This window comes from Sander lucioperca, chromosome 5 (assembly GCF_008315115.2).
Source record: "Sander lucioperca isolate FBNREF2018 chromosome 5, SLUC_FBN_1.2, whole genome shotgun sequence".
NCBI classification, from domain to species: domain Eukaryota; kingdom Metazoa; phylum Chordata; class Actinopteri; order Perciformes; family Percidae; genus Sander; species Sander lucioperca.
The window spans coordinates 44,812,971-44,827,254 of NC_050177.1; the positions used below are offsets into that span (position 1 = coordinate 44,812,971).

The 14,284-nt window shown below is 38.3% G+C and overlaps 1 protein-coding gene across 1 annotated transcript in view; it reads left to right on the forward strand.

Moving 5' to 3' along the window:
- Positions 1-12,400: 12,400 nt before the first annotated feature.
- The window catches only part of LOC116038911 (solute carrier family 12 member 9-like), a 49,992-nt gene continuing 48,108 nt past the window's right edge, over positions 12,401-14,284 (forward strand). Inside the window, exon 1 of the mRNA XM_036001131.1 lies at positions 12,401-12,964. Coding sequence (XP_035857024.1) covers positions 12,745-12,964 — 220 coding nt within the window. The 5' untranslated portion in view covers positions 12,401-12,744. The remainder of the gene's footprint in view (positions 12,965-14,284) is intronic.

A 14,284-nucleotide genomic window follows, 5' to 3' on the forward strand; every position in this document is an offset into this window, starting at 1 on the left:
GTACTCATTGCTTGGTGTTGCCATGGTGATGGCTCTTCCCTTAGAGACGCACAACTGCAAGATAATGTCCTGCATTGAACCCTTGTGCACACACACACATACACATTTAAATGAACAAAGAGCTCATTACTGCCATGAGCACGAGCCACGCCACTTAGACAAAACCTCTGTGACACCGGTGTGTAGACCACATAACACACATTTTCTCCTCCTGGTCTGGATGGTCCCCTGTTCAGCTCAGCTACACCTCCCTTATGGAGGATTATAAACTAGTGGCCCACCCTTAGGATTTCATGATGTGAATGTTGAATAACATTTGTCACAGCTCTTTGTTAGTCACTGCTGGTGAAAAGGAGGCGGCTCATTGTTCACATTGCCATGTAGGGGGCAGAGCTGTGGTAAGCATTGGGCTTTCAAATACTATGAATGGCAACAAATGTAGCACTTCCTGGGTGGATCATGTGAGAAAAAAATACATCAGAATCAGAATCATTTATTTGTCATTATAAAACATTGTAAAACATTGTCACAATGAAATTTAAGTGCTACTCCTTCTGGTGCCTAGAAGTATACATTCATACGCACACGCCATACCCTTCCACAAACCATACCATCACATACACATAATGGGACAGGTGCTTCTCGTGCATAGTAGTATACATTCATACACTTACTCACACCGTACTCTCACACCAAAAAAATCTTTTTTTTTAAAAGATCACAGTACTGGAAAAGTGCAAATGCAGTGCAAAACAGGCAAAATAATCATTCAGCATGATGAAGTCCTGTAATTGAATGTTTAGAGTTGTGATGGCTGTGGAGAAAAAGATGTTTCTGAACCTGGATGTGGGGGTTCTGACAGACCTGTAACGCCTTCCTGAGGGGCGTAACTGAAAGTGTTTGTGGCCTGGGTGAGAGGAGTCCTTGATTATGTTTTTTGCTCTGCTTTTTGCTTTTGCTCATATCTTTGTTAGATGAGGCGATGCTGTCAAGTGCGGGCAGCAAGCAGCCAATGATCTTTTCTGCAGACCGGATGTCCCTTTGCAGTGATTTTTTTCTGTGCCACAGTGCAGCTTGCATACCACACTGTGATACAGTACGTCAATATGCTCTCTATGATGATGCGATAAAAGGCCACCAGCACTGTCTGCCTTAGGTTGTTTCTCTTTAGCATAATTGTAGTTTTGCATATTTCATGGGATTTTGGTAGCAGGTAAAACAAGGTGACAGTTGTTGAGAAAAGGGCAAGCATAGACTCCTTGCACAGTGGGATTCCTTTCCAACATGAGCCTTATTCCTCCTCAAGGGAAGGCAACAAGGTGTCACTCACAGCATTGTGCAACATCATCCCCGTGAAGTTTGGCTGGGCCTGTCAATTCTGAGCTGTATTTTCCCCTTGATTTGAAAATTAATATTATGTATTAGTAGCACACAGTATGTATTGCCAATGCACCTATGTAGGAATGGGTTATAACTTATAGCAGTGAGGTGACTGCTATTATAACTTTTATTTACAAAGGGGGAGATCTGCTGTCACTGCGGTTTATACATATTATATTCATACATGGTGTAAATGTGTAATTTGAATTTCAAAGAAGATGTTACATACTGTAGATCATTTTAATATTAGGACTATAGCTAATGCCTCAATCCGTTAGGTTGTTCCACACTCTGTACTAGGAGCACAGACTGACTCTCATACGACCTCATATTCTCCAGAAAAGGCTAACCGGACAGATTATCTTCCCCCACACACATTCATTCATTCAGTTTCAACCTTCACACATTTAAAAGTCTGTGTTAATGACAAGTTATGTGGACATGAATGAATACTTGTCAGGGCAAAACATGTGGGTGGGATTTTGGCAAGATAACATTTGTTATGGAAACAGCAAACAGGTTAGATACAGTGTTAAGTTGGACTGAGGACAATTAAAGGGGAAGATAAAAAAACTAAAATTCAGGTGGGTAAAAATCTGTCTGCTGCCGCATAAAGGAGCAACATGGCAGCTTGTCAGTCATCTCCGCTGAGTGCTCCTCTAGGACTCCTGCTGCTGCTGCTGTTGATAGAAGTGATTTGCTCCCATCTACCTGATGTCCAGGCCAGTCCCACTGACTTTTTGTGTAACCGTCAAGCCAGGAAAAAGATGGAGAAAAAAATTGAGAGGCTGAGGAAAGCCATGGTGAGAAATTATGCATTAATATTGATATAAAGGTATAATATGCTATACTTTTCTATACAACAAAAACATGTATAGACTAGGGCTGTCAGCATTAACGCGTTAATTGCGATGCGATTAAGGGCCGAGCATAACGCGTTCATTTTTTTTAATCGTATTAATCGCATGCCGCCATTTATTAATTTATTTTCACTTCACTCGGCTTTGCGTCGTGCCTAACAGGCTACTATTTTGCCGTACTTCCTCGTAACACATCCTGCTGCTGCAGGAATAGCAACGCGGATTTCGGCGCCTCATTCTGGTGCCACTGATATGTCTGCACTTCTCTCTGATGCTCCGAAACAGACGTTACAGGCAACAGAAACATTGCTGCACGTGACGCTAGTTAACACTATACTCGACAGCAGCTAATGTTAGCCTACCGCTGGATTAAACACGGTTACTGTCGGTACACGATCCGTTCTGCCTGCACGATCCGTTCTGCACATGCGCAAAATGTTCGCGCATGCGCGGTTGTACGAGGATTTACGACACTGCACGATCTGTTCCACGCTTCCGGTCGACAGCCAAGCTAACGTTAGTTTAGCTAACAGCTAATTCGGCTAACTGCTAGCTGAGACAGCATGTAATAACTTTAAAAGACCCTCAAAATAAAACTTGAAAATAAACGTTGACATATATAACAAACACCTAACATATATAACAGCTGTTACGTCAGTTCTACTTTACTTGTGCTCATTTAAAATACAATCACTCAATACTTGTCTTTATTGTTATTACTGTGAAGTCTTAATTTAGCTGTAGCCTGCTTTTCCCATTACGTTTGAGTTAACGTTATTTTAGACTGAATCTAGCTGTCAGCTAGCGGTTAGCCGAATTAGCTGTTAGCTAAACTAACGTTAGCTTCCCGGTGGAGGCTAGCCATAGGCTAGCGTGGAACAGATCGTGCAGGTCGTATCCTCAGTAAAACAGTATTATCTTGCGCATGTGCAGAACGGATCGTGCAGGCAGAACGGATCGTGTACCGACAGTTACAATGCTGACATAGGGTGACCAGACGTCCCCAGTTTCCGGGGACAGTCCCCGGTTTCAGTGACCTGTGACCTCTGAGCTGTCCCCGGAAATGTCCCCGGTTTTCACTGTGACTGACAGACCCGAAATTGGAATAAAAGAAAGAAAACATTGACCAAACGCGCACCCTAAACGTACATGTGCCCATATTTTATGATGCTAAAATTACTGTTTATTTACATGGAGTCTGGTGGGTTTAGCGAACGCAATTTCGCAAACTTTTTATGTTTAAAAAAAGGATCTTACTCTTTAACAGAAAGGTCGACCTCCTTAGAAATCCTTTCCATAATGTTGTCGGACACTTAAAATATTAATTGGAGCCTGTCAGTGGCAAAACGAGCACTTTTATGAACGTAAATACAAGCTGGACAATTGTCCTATTAACTTACATTGTAGATTGTTTCGCCGTTTCCGACTGCAGCAATCTCGTTTAATACTGGACCAATGTCAAAGGAAAATATTTCCTCAATAGTTTTAATTGTATCTGATACTCAATGAGCTGTTGCAGAAACAAGCCCAGCGTGAAGCAATAAAGCAAAAGCTGTCAGATAAATGTAGTGCAGTAAACACTGCAACATTTCCCTCTGAGGTGTAGTGGAGTACAAGTATGAAGTAGCAGCAGGGGCGATTCTAGGATCAGACCTTTAGGGGGGCCAGCCCCTAATGAGAATGTGACACGGATATAGTGCATGCAAAAGTGTTAATCTGCGCCATGAAATTACCAATTTTTTCAAAACCGCACTCCTGCTCTCCCTCTGACAGATAGATACTCAGCCAAAGGCGTGAGTCTGGCACAACCACCTCAACCAGAATCTAAGCTTTCCAATGATATTAGCGCCAGTTGCTGTGACAAATGGTTTGCGAGAAAATTAACATTGAACTTACATGAAATGTTATCATATTTGCATTCTGCATACATCTCTGCACACCCATTACTCTCTGTGAAATATACAACAACAAGCGGTTCCTGGGTAATCCGGTTTTGAAATTGCAACAAAATTTCTACATGGTCTCCAACTATAGGCACAAATTATAATGTATTCTCATGTAAACTATTTATGTTAGCACAGACATTTTTGTAAATTGCTTAGCCAGTGTATCCCACCATAATGGTTATTATATTGCCAGATTCCAGACAATCCCACTTACTTATATATATCCCACTTACAAATATGAATATATATTTCTACTGGTATGCTTCCTAGTGACATTAATGCAAAAATATGAAGAAGAAACTATTCCACCTGTGTGTGCATGGTTAAAATTTTGAAGTGCAAAATAGTTCAGGCTACAGCACAAATAGTTCCATCCATAGATAAGAATAATCAAGTCTAACCTCTGAATTTCTTTTCAAAGTGCACCAGATTGATGCATTTAAACGTTAAAATAGACAACATTTTCTTACAGGGCAGCATGCCCATGGATCCCCCTAGGGGGCCCTGGGGCAGTGTCCCCGTTTTAAGTTTACAAAGATAAAAACATTACCTGTTTGGGAGTATTTACGCTTCTGAGCTGAAAATTTTGTCTCAGAAATCTCGTCACCTTATGCTGACAGCTAACGCTAAATGGTGTAAAGTGTGACTGTATTTCACTCTAGAGGATTCCACCGGGAAGTAACAATCTGCAGCTGCTGTTGTCGGAAAAACACAGACGGTGCGTTCAATGAAACTGGTAATTTACAGCCTCGTGGTGCATTCAAAGTTGTTGTTAAATGCCCTTTTCCCATCTGGTGGTTGTTTTTGTCATTCAACAGCTATTTACTAGTGAAATAAGTTATTGTTATAGTGATTACATTATTATTAAACATTTAATTTTGATGATATGGCCTTGCAATAAACAAGCCATTCTTTAATGTCGCCAATTAGTACTCTTCTTTTTTTCTTAAAAAGTACCAGTTCAGGCACCGTTAAGGCACCGGTACCGTTTTAAAAGTACCGCTTTAGCACCGGTATCCAAACCAAACAATACCCAACCGTAATATTGACTCTACATTCAAATGTGTAACTAAATTAAATATATAATAAACAAAAACAAATCTTAAAATCAAGTTCATAAAGTAGCTAACTTTCTTTGCATTCATTTGATTCCCAATCAAGATACACTGGTAAGAATTGCTTTCCATTGTTAATATGTACTTAAAAACAGTTCTGAAATGCAAAATAATAGAATTTTAATCATGTGATAAAACATGCGATTAATCGCGAATCGCGATTAACTATAGAAATTCAACGATTAATCACGATTAAGAAAATGTAATCATTTGACAGTCCTAGTATAGACTAATACAAAAGTAGGCTAATCGCTCTCAATCATCACTTATGACCCATTTAAAGTGTGTGGTAGCGTCTGTATCAGAGACCATGACCTATGCCTGTATTTACTGTTTTCTGCTTATTTTGGAGGAGGTTTAGAGGTGTTAACAAAGACGTGGGTGTGTAATTCCCAGCCAATAACAGTGTTCACATTTCCAACCGCCACTTTTCCCCTAGGTGTCTCATATATTTGCATAACACAGACACAGAGAAACAGACTCTTCACTCATAATCCAACAATTTGGCACCTTACTGCAGAGGTGTGGGTGTGTTTACTACAAGAGACAAGAAAGGATTGTTCTCTCTCTCTCTCTCTCTCTCTCTCTCTCTCTCTCTCTCTCTCTCTGACAATGACCCAGGGAAGAACAGGACCCAACTTTGAACACACAGTATAGCGATACTCACTGTACATATTCTACCTTTAAACCTACATTATGTCATTTTTTGAGTTGATTCTTAGCAAAAAACACTTTGTTCTTTCACAAATATGTGCTTTTTGTGGACTTTATTAATGTACTCAGGCTGGCTGCGTGGGTGCAGACACGCTGCCTTCTCCTGTACAGCTACCATGTGTTTCGCTGCACAAAACAGAATGGGCAAAAAAAACTGTAAGTACTACCTGACATCCACTAAAGCACGTACATGTAGGCACACATCTTCCATTTGTCATTCATAATAGTCAGTTGCAAAAACGGCAGCATGTATTTTGTCTTCTTTCTTGGTCCACTGCTTGGACACTGTGCAATTTAAGGTTGTGCTTATTCAATAACTAAATTTACAGTCTAGTAATATGCTACTTTGGTTGGCATTTTACATATGAAACATGTGGTCTAAGAAGCAAAACATATCCCCTCTCATATTCTGTTAAAAAGCTACTTTGTAAATTGTGCAGAAACTGATCTCACAGAAATAGTGGTAGTGACAGCACATAAACAATTTAGGTTTAGGTGACAAAAAGATCGTAGTTTGGGTTAAAATATGTATGTTTATTACATAACTTACTTACCTAAACACTGCTCCAAGCATTGGCATAAGTATACAGGTTTGATGTAGTTTCATTAATTGAGCTTAAGAAGCAAAAACATGGCAGGAAAAGTTTTGGATATATTACCAAAGACTTCCAGGGAACAATGTCTGTTGATTTGCTTGCCAACGTGCTCATAATAGCAAGTATTTACAATGTTCACCATCAGTCATTGTGAGCATGTTAGTATCAGGATGTTAGCATTTAGCTTAAGTAAACCTCACTGAGACACTAGCATGGCTGCAGACTCTTAGTCTTGGTATTGAAATAACTGACTTGGACTTGAATTGCCACATCAAATACTTATAATGCATAGTACTAAAATATTTTGTTGTATTAAACCAGTCAGTTTCATTTCAAAGAAACATTGTGACAGAGGGTGCAAATGGAACTACTATTGTTGACCCACTGGTAATTAATACAGAACAACAATTTAAGTAAAGTAAGTAAAAGTAAAAGTAAAAAAGGCCTGGATAAACAATTAAGCACTGTTGAGATATTAGAAACTATAGGTGCAATGAAGGCTGGGAAAGCAATAGGACCAGATGGGCTCCCAATTGACTTATATAAATACTTTAAAGATAAATTAGCAACTCTGCTTTATGAGATGTACAGTATCTAGAATCCTACAACAATGGCTACCTCTCGGCCTCAATGAGAGAGGCCTTAATCATCCTGCTTCCAAAACCATAAAAACCTAACACTAAATGTGAGAATATGCGAGCCCTATAAGTTTAACAAACACTGATACAAAAATCCTCAGTAAAATTCTGACGAAAAGGCTAGAGGGTGTGCTTCCAAGTATTGTGGGTGATGACCAAAATGGATTTGTAAAGGGAAGGCAAGGATTTCATTTCAAAAGAAGAAAAACACAGCAGTTTTCTCACATGATGTAGAGAAGGCCTTTGATAGGTTTGAGTGGACTTATATCCTTGACGTTATAGCTCGATGTGGTTTTGGAAATACTTTCCTTAACTGGATCAAACTATTACATCTCAACCCTATAGTTGAGGCACTGACAAATGAAGTGGTGTCTAAGCTCTTCAATATTACAAGAGGTTGCCTCCAAGGTTCACCTCTATCAACACTTCTGTTCATACTGGCTATTGAACCACTAGCAATAGCAGTTAGATCCAGTGGTGTAGTCTAGTTTTTTGTAGTGCGTATACTGTGATTTTTCCCTCCCAGCTTCATTCTCACCCGTGTCCCAGAGCGACATCCCCATCATTTTTTTATAACGTTACCGCGTATAGCCTCAGCCTCATCTGGCTCAGTTTCTGTAGTTTCTGTAACGTAACCGTCTGCTGCAGTGTCACCCGAAGCTGCAGTAGCTTCAGGGGCAGCTTGTAAAAATAATGAGAGTGTAGTTTGAGTTGGCTTTCGTTTCAGATCTACTTGGTTAATTTCATGTTTGCACAGAGAATGACCGCCAAGCAACTGTGTTGTTGTTCCTAGGTGACTCGCAACACAGACAGGGTAAATTTATGACCAAAACGTTTGTAAGTGGGTATATGGAAATTCTTGACCTTCCCTAGTGGGTATATGGCGTATATCTGCGTATCACGTAGACTACACCACTGGTTAGATCTAGTAGACAAATGCAGGAGATTACAATTGGCAACAGAAATCATAGAATAGCTCTTTCTGCTGACGATGTAATTTTATTCTTAAAACAATTAAACACATCCATACCAGCACTGTTAGATATAATCGGCCTGTTTGGTAGTATCTCCAGATATAAGTAAATGCTTTAAAATCATCACTAATGCTGCTTAATGGAAATGAAAGACAATATATAAACCAATACTTAAGTTAATTTTAAGCTTTCATCTAATTTACATATTTGGGCATCAAAATAACACCATTTAGAAACTATAGCACGAACAAACTATGAAGTAATAATGAACTCAGTACATAAATCTATAGAAAGGTGAGTGCCCTTACCTATATCCATGATAGGAAGAATACATATATTAAAAATGAACATATTGCCTAAATTCATGTATTTATTTCAAAATATCCCCCTTGTGCCACCTGCAGCAATGTTTAAAAAACTCACAGCACTCTTGGAAATTTATGGAAACTGTAATTGCAATGAAAAATGTATTTAAAAAAAAAAAAAAAGAAGATTGTGACATTTTATATGTGTGTGTTTGTCCAGCTCCAGCAGAAGCGTGCAGAGGTGGTTGGGGCACTCCGGGTGTTTCAAGACGGAGTGCAGGGGGCGAGGAATCAGTCCACATCCAAATGTCAGACCTCTTTGTTGGAGAAACTGGGTGATCACATCACAAATTATCTGGTTATCATCAACAGGCTTCAGATACAGGTGAGGGTGAGTACGTCAAAACTCTATGTGGTTACATACCATACACTGCTGTTGTATATGGTACACGTTAAACATATACATAAACCAACAAAAAAGGTCCACTAAAAAGTAAATTTTGTATCCATAAGAGAGAAAGAGAGAGAGAGAGAGAGAGAGAGAGAGAGAGAGAGAGAGAGAGAGAGAGAGAGAGAGAAATGATAATTAGAGAATAGATACAAAGAGTTTGAATAAACAATATGACATTTTTACTTATTGACATATTCCTGTTATTACATTTGATATGTATATGTTTATTAAATTGATTCAACTTTTGGGCCCTTACAGAACGATACAGTGCCACCATCTCATTCTGCAGTACAGAACTGTTCCAGCCTGAACAGTGCTAGTGAAGTGCTTAAACAGTATGGAAACCTACTCAAGGGAAAACTGGAGCGCCTTGTTATTGACCTCCATAGTCAGGGGGCCAATTCAGAATAGTGCTTCAGAAATGACCTTTGCTAACATTTTTGGGTAAAAGCTGACAACATATTGTACTTTTTGGACAGGGAAGTTCTAGGGTGGATGTCATGTTGACATTTTTTTCTGGGGACTTTTATAATACTCAATTCATGAGTCACATGATTCCAATTTAACATACTATGCATTTTCTTTTTCATTTTGAAATATGTTATTTTATATGGACATAGATACAACATGAATAAGGAAAGTTATTTTTAATCTTTTTTTAAAGTAAACATTATGGTAAAAGATACATTCGAGGCAACTTCTAGGGGCGTTAAAAAAGCCTAAGAGAAGGATGCTTTTTATCACCAGCAGGCTTGATTACAGCAATGCTCTGTTTTTTGGTCTACCTAAGAAAGTTATACATAAACTACAGATCATTCAGAATGCAGTAACACTTGTACTGACCAAGGCCAAAAGGAGAGCACACATCATACCCATCCTAAAGTCCCATCATTGGGCTACCTGATAGTTTTAGAATATACTTTAAGATCCTTTTAAATGTGTTCAAATCCCTCAATGGACTAGCACCTGAATACCTATCAGACATGCTTTCAACATTATGTTCCCCCTAGATCAAGCAGGTCCTCTGACACTGGCCTTTTAGTTGTTTAGGTGAAGAAAAAGAATTACAGGCGGCATTAGTGTCTATGGTCCTCGCCTCTGGAATAGCCTGCCGGAGGATCTGAGGGTGTCACAATCTGTAAATACCTTTAAAGGAACCTTAAAACTTACCTTTTTCAATTTAGCATTCTCTTAATCTTTATCAATTTTTCAGATTTATTTTCATTGTATTGCTGTACGTATTTTCCTTGTATTTTTGTATTGTTAAGCACACTTTACTGCAATTTTATACGAAGTGCACTATATGAATGAATCAAGTTTAAGTGCCAGAACAGTTCACAAATAGGACTTCTGAGTAGGCCTATTTCAGGTGAAACTTATCTGACTGGAATGCTGTTGTCTTGGCTTCATTTCAAATCCTACGCACTTATTTGTTTCCATGTAAGAAAATCTATAGTACAACTCTGTAATTTTGTAATGACCATCACTTTGTAAATTTCAACGCCTATACCAGTACACTTTGCTGGTTAACGGTTATACTTCTTCTTGTAATGTGTGATAAAAACAGTAAGTTTAGCGCCCTTTCTGGATGAGAGGTGCTCTATGTTAAGGGTTCTGCAGTGATCTGCCCACATGGAAACTGAGCATCCCATCTAGTCTTCATCTTCGACTGTGGAAGGCTGACAAATGTAACTCTGTACATTTTTAAGCCCTGGCCTGCAGGAAGACTTTGATAATGATTTTGAAAGCTCAAATTTCCTAAAAGAGAAGAGCAAAAGAAGGAATAAAACATTTAAATTCAAATAAGATCTTAAAAAACATGAAACAGATAAAGTTAAAGATTCACTTGGTGATTTTGTTAAGGTATCTGAGAACACTGCAAATGGCAACATTTCCTCCCAATTCACTGCTTATGATGTGAAAGTCAACGGTGAAGTACTTTGATTAAAAAAAAAAAAAACCTGCTGTGACCTGAAACGATGAGTGCATATTTAAGTTTATCACGTTTTATTTGAGATCTTTGAGGAAATATCAGTGTTAAAAATCCAAAAATGCCTCAACACATCTCTTCCTACTGCACCTTAGCTAATAAGATGATGCTAAGAAGATGATGCTAAAAAAAAAAACAATTGCATCTACATGTTGGATGTTGCATTTATATGTGGCTCTGTGTAGTTTGGCTTATTTGAAGCTAATGTAGGTACTTGATTCTTGCTGTTTTGAGTTTGTACGTTCATGGTTGAATGCGCTGTTTGGAAGTCGCTTTGGATTAAGCGTCAGCTAAATAAAATGTAATGTACTGTAATGAAGGTATTTATGCATACTGGTTATTCGTCTGTATTACTTTTATAGATTTTATATTTAAATATGTATACATTTTTTTTTAAATAAATGTAGGCAATATTGAAGTATTTTTTAGGTATTTATAATTCTTCTTACTTTGTGTGTGTGTGGGTTAGGGTTATCACTTTTATCATTCGTGTTAAACCAGTAATATCTTAAATTCCAAAAGCCGTAGAGTCAATCGCATCATCATTTGAGAATACAGAAGTGAAAGAAGAAGAGAAACATGTTTGTTCTTTCACAGTGCACTGTATTGTCATAGCCATATTGACCTATGGAAGATGCCGTTGTTGCCAAAAAGAACTTTTTACACTAAACAAACACAATGCAAGTATCGATAAAAAAAACAAAAAACAACCTGCATTAAATAATACGTAATGTTTTAAACTTTTATCTTTTTATGTTCTGACGTGTTCAAATGTAACTACATTTTTAATTCTATTTTTTTTATGTAAATGTAAAGTCACATGCATCAAGTTACAGATTTTAAGTGGTTATCTTCGCAGTTCCTATGAGCAGGTGGCTGAACCAATGCAGTGCTCTGATTTGCCCAGCCAACCTGATCATATGACCGAAAGCAACAGGCTTACATCCATGGAAAACACAGGAAAAACCGTTAGAAAGGTTTGTCAAGCTAGATACCTTCAGGCAGAACAAAACCGGAAACTGAAGGATTTGTCTTTAAAACCAGACAAATATAGGCTATTTATTTCCCGTCAAGTAGCCTGCTGGCATGTCTCTTGCTGATTTATTCTGATTGACTTGATTGACCAGACAATAGCTTTAATATCATGAGTATGCTGATAGATGTTTATATGATATACTTTTTCATCCTAGCCTTTATGGTATTTATTAGTCATGAATATGTTATAGTAGGGCATATATTATGGCGAGAAGAACAATTTAATTTACGTTTTATGTACATTCCATCCTGTTGGAATGTATTTTTATTTTCAAGTGATTTCAAGTAATTACATAGCGCTAGCTTGTCAGTAACTTTTATACTGAAGTTATAACCGGAAGTTCTTTTGGTTGAGACGACTTTACTTTAGTACGTCACATGATATTTTATTCAGTAACGCTATCAACCTTAGTGCCACATTGGCTAGACACGGGCAGTTTGTGTGGACTTTTAACTGACTTTTTAATAATATGTGTAAGGACTTAATTTTGATATAGAGGTTTGCTAAGCTGGTTTTATTATTTATTTATTTCCTACTTTGCTATGTAGCTAGCTAGGTGACGTTTTTTACCACTCGGCAATCAGGACGCGTCACTCATTTCCGAGAAAAACATTGGAAAAGTTTATAAACGTGTCGGAGTCATTAGGCGAAACAGTCCGATTCCAAGAGCAAAGCTGGAGTGTTAGTTATTCAGAGCACTTCATGAAGTTGTGAAGCTTGTGAAGAGGCAGGTTTCACTATGACAGAGCGGACTCCTCTTCTCCACTACCGCCTCTCCACCAGCGTCAATGAAACCGAGCCGCGGTCACCTCCGCTCGGGCTGGCCGTGGTACAGCACCATGGCAGCCCCCGGCAGAAGTCTAGCCATCAGCGGCAACCAAAGAAACTCTCCGTCTTCATCGGTGTAGTGATACCTACCTTGTTGTCAATGTTCAGCGTGGTAGTGTTTCTCAGAATAGGTGAGTGCTGATGATATCAGATGTCCATGATATATAAATCACTGCACACCTTTTAGAGATAGGTAACTTACGCCAAACCCCATTCAAAATTCTGACATTTTATTGTTTCCTAGCTTGTCAGTAAAGGTTCATGGTATATAACATGGCGTTGACCATTTAGGAGGCACTGTTGAATTCGGTTTGCAATACATTAATCAACGTTGGCTTGTTGTAGTAACATGAACTTTTATAGTGAAAGTTCTTCTATCTGAATAACCATGGAGGGCACTATTGAGCAGTGCGTGAGCCAATTCTAAGTTGATTTTATTAAAATAAAGTTATGCTTGATGACATTTAAACTGATATGATTAATCCATCTAAAGTATTCCCCTCATTGGTTCAGTACTGTTCATAAGGGAGAGTCAAAATTGAACCTTTTTGTGGAATCCTTAATTTTCAATTGCCCAGATTTGATTTGATAGAGATGAAATCACCAATTAAATTCAAATTGAGTGCAATCAATTGGTAAAAAACAAACAATGGTAATCTATTGAGTGCCTGGTAAAATGTGAACATTCATAGCCATTTGGCTGGTGGACGAAAAAGTTAATTAACCCTGACTAGGCCTATATCATTTAATCTAGCATTCATTTTAGTTCAGTGACAATGTCACCAGTAGACACTATTTATTAGACTTAGTATCTTTTTACATGGAAACCCTCAACATCTCACACAGCTTTGCATGTGACCTGCAAGGTGGATGAATATCCTCAGTCTTTTTTGCATTTATTGGGTAAGAAGAAAAAGCATCTGAAGCGATAAGCTTCAGATGATCAGGGGTTAATTGTTTAAGTTACACAGAATAGAGTAGTTGTAACATTTTCCTCAAAGTGGTATAATCTGTAGAAAAGTGTACAGTCAGTAAAATCCTTCAATGTTTTAATGTTTTGGGGTCACTATGCAAACTTCATTTAGAGGAAAGGGTTTCTGTTTTCATATGGAGTAATGATGTGTAAGGAAAGGGAATAAATGGCTGAAATAAGTCCTTTTGGTCCATGTCTAGAGTGTAAAAGTTCTGTTTTCCTGTTAAAAATGTGGCAAGTATGTGAGGCAAGTAATCACAATATGTCATGCAATCAGTTTCACATTTCTGCTGTCAAAGCATAAAAAAGAGGCCATTGACAACAGAGAAGCACCAAAAACAAGCCTTTCACATGTAACTTCATCTTTCCTTCTGTCTCATCTTAAGTTCCAGTAATGTGGGTGTTTGTGCTTGTGTATTTCTCTCCTTGTTGGATCTCCAAGTTATTTTCTAACTCCCCGCCCCACCTCCCCCACCCC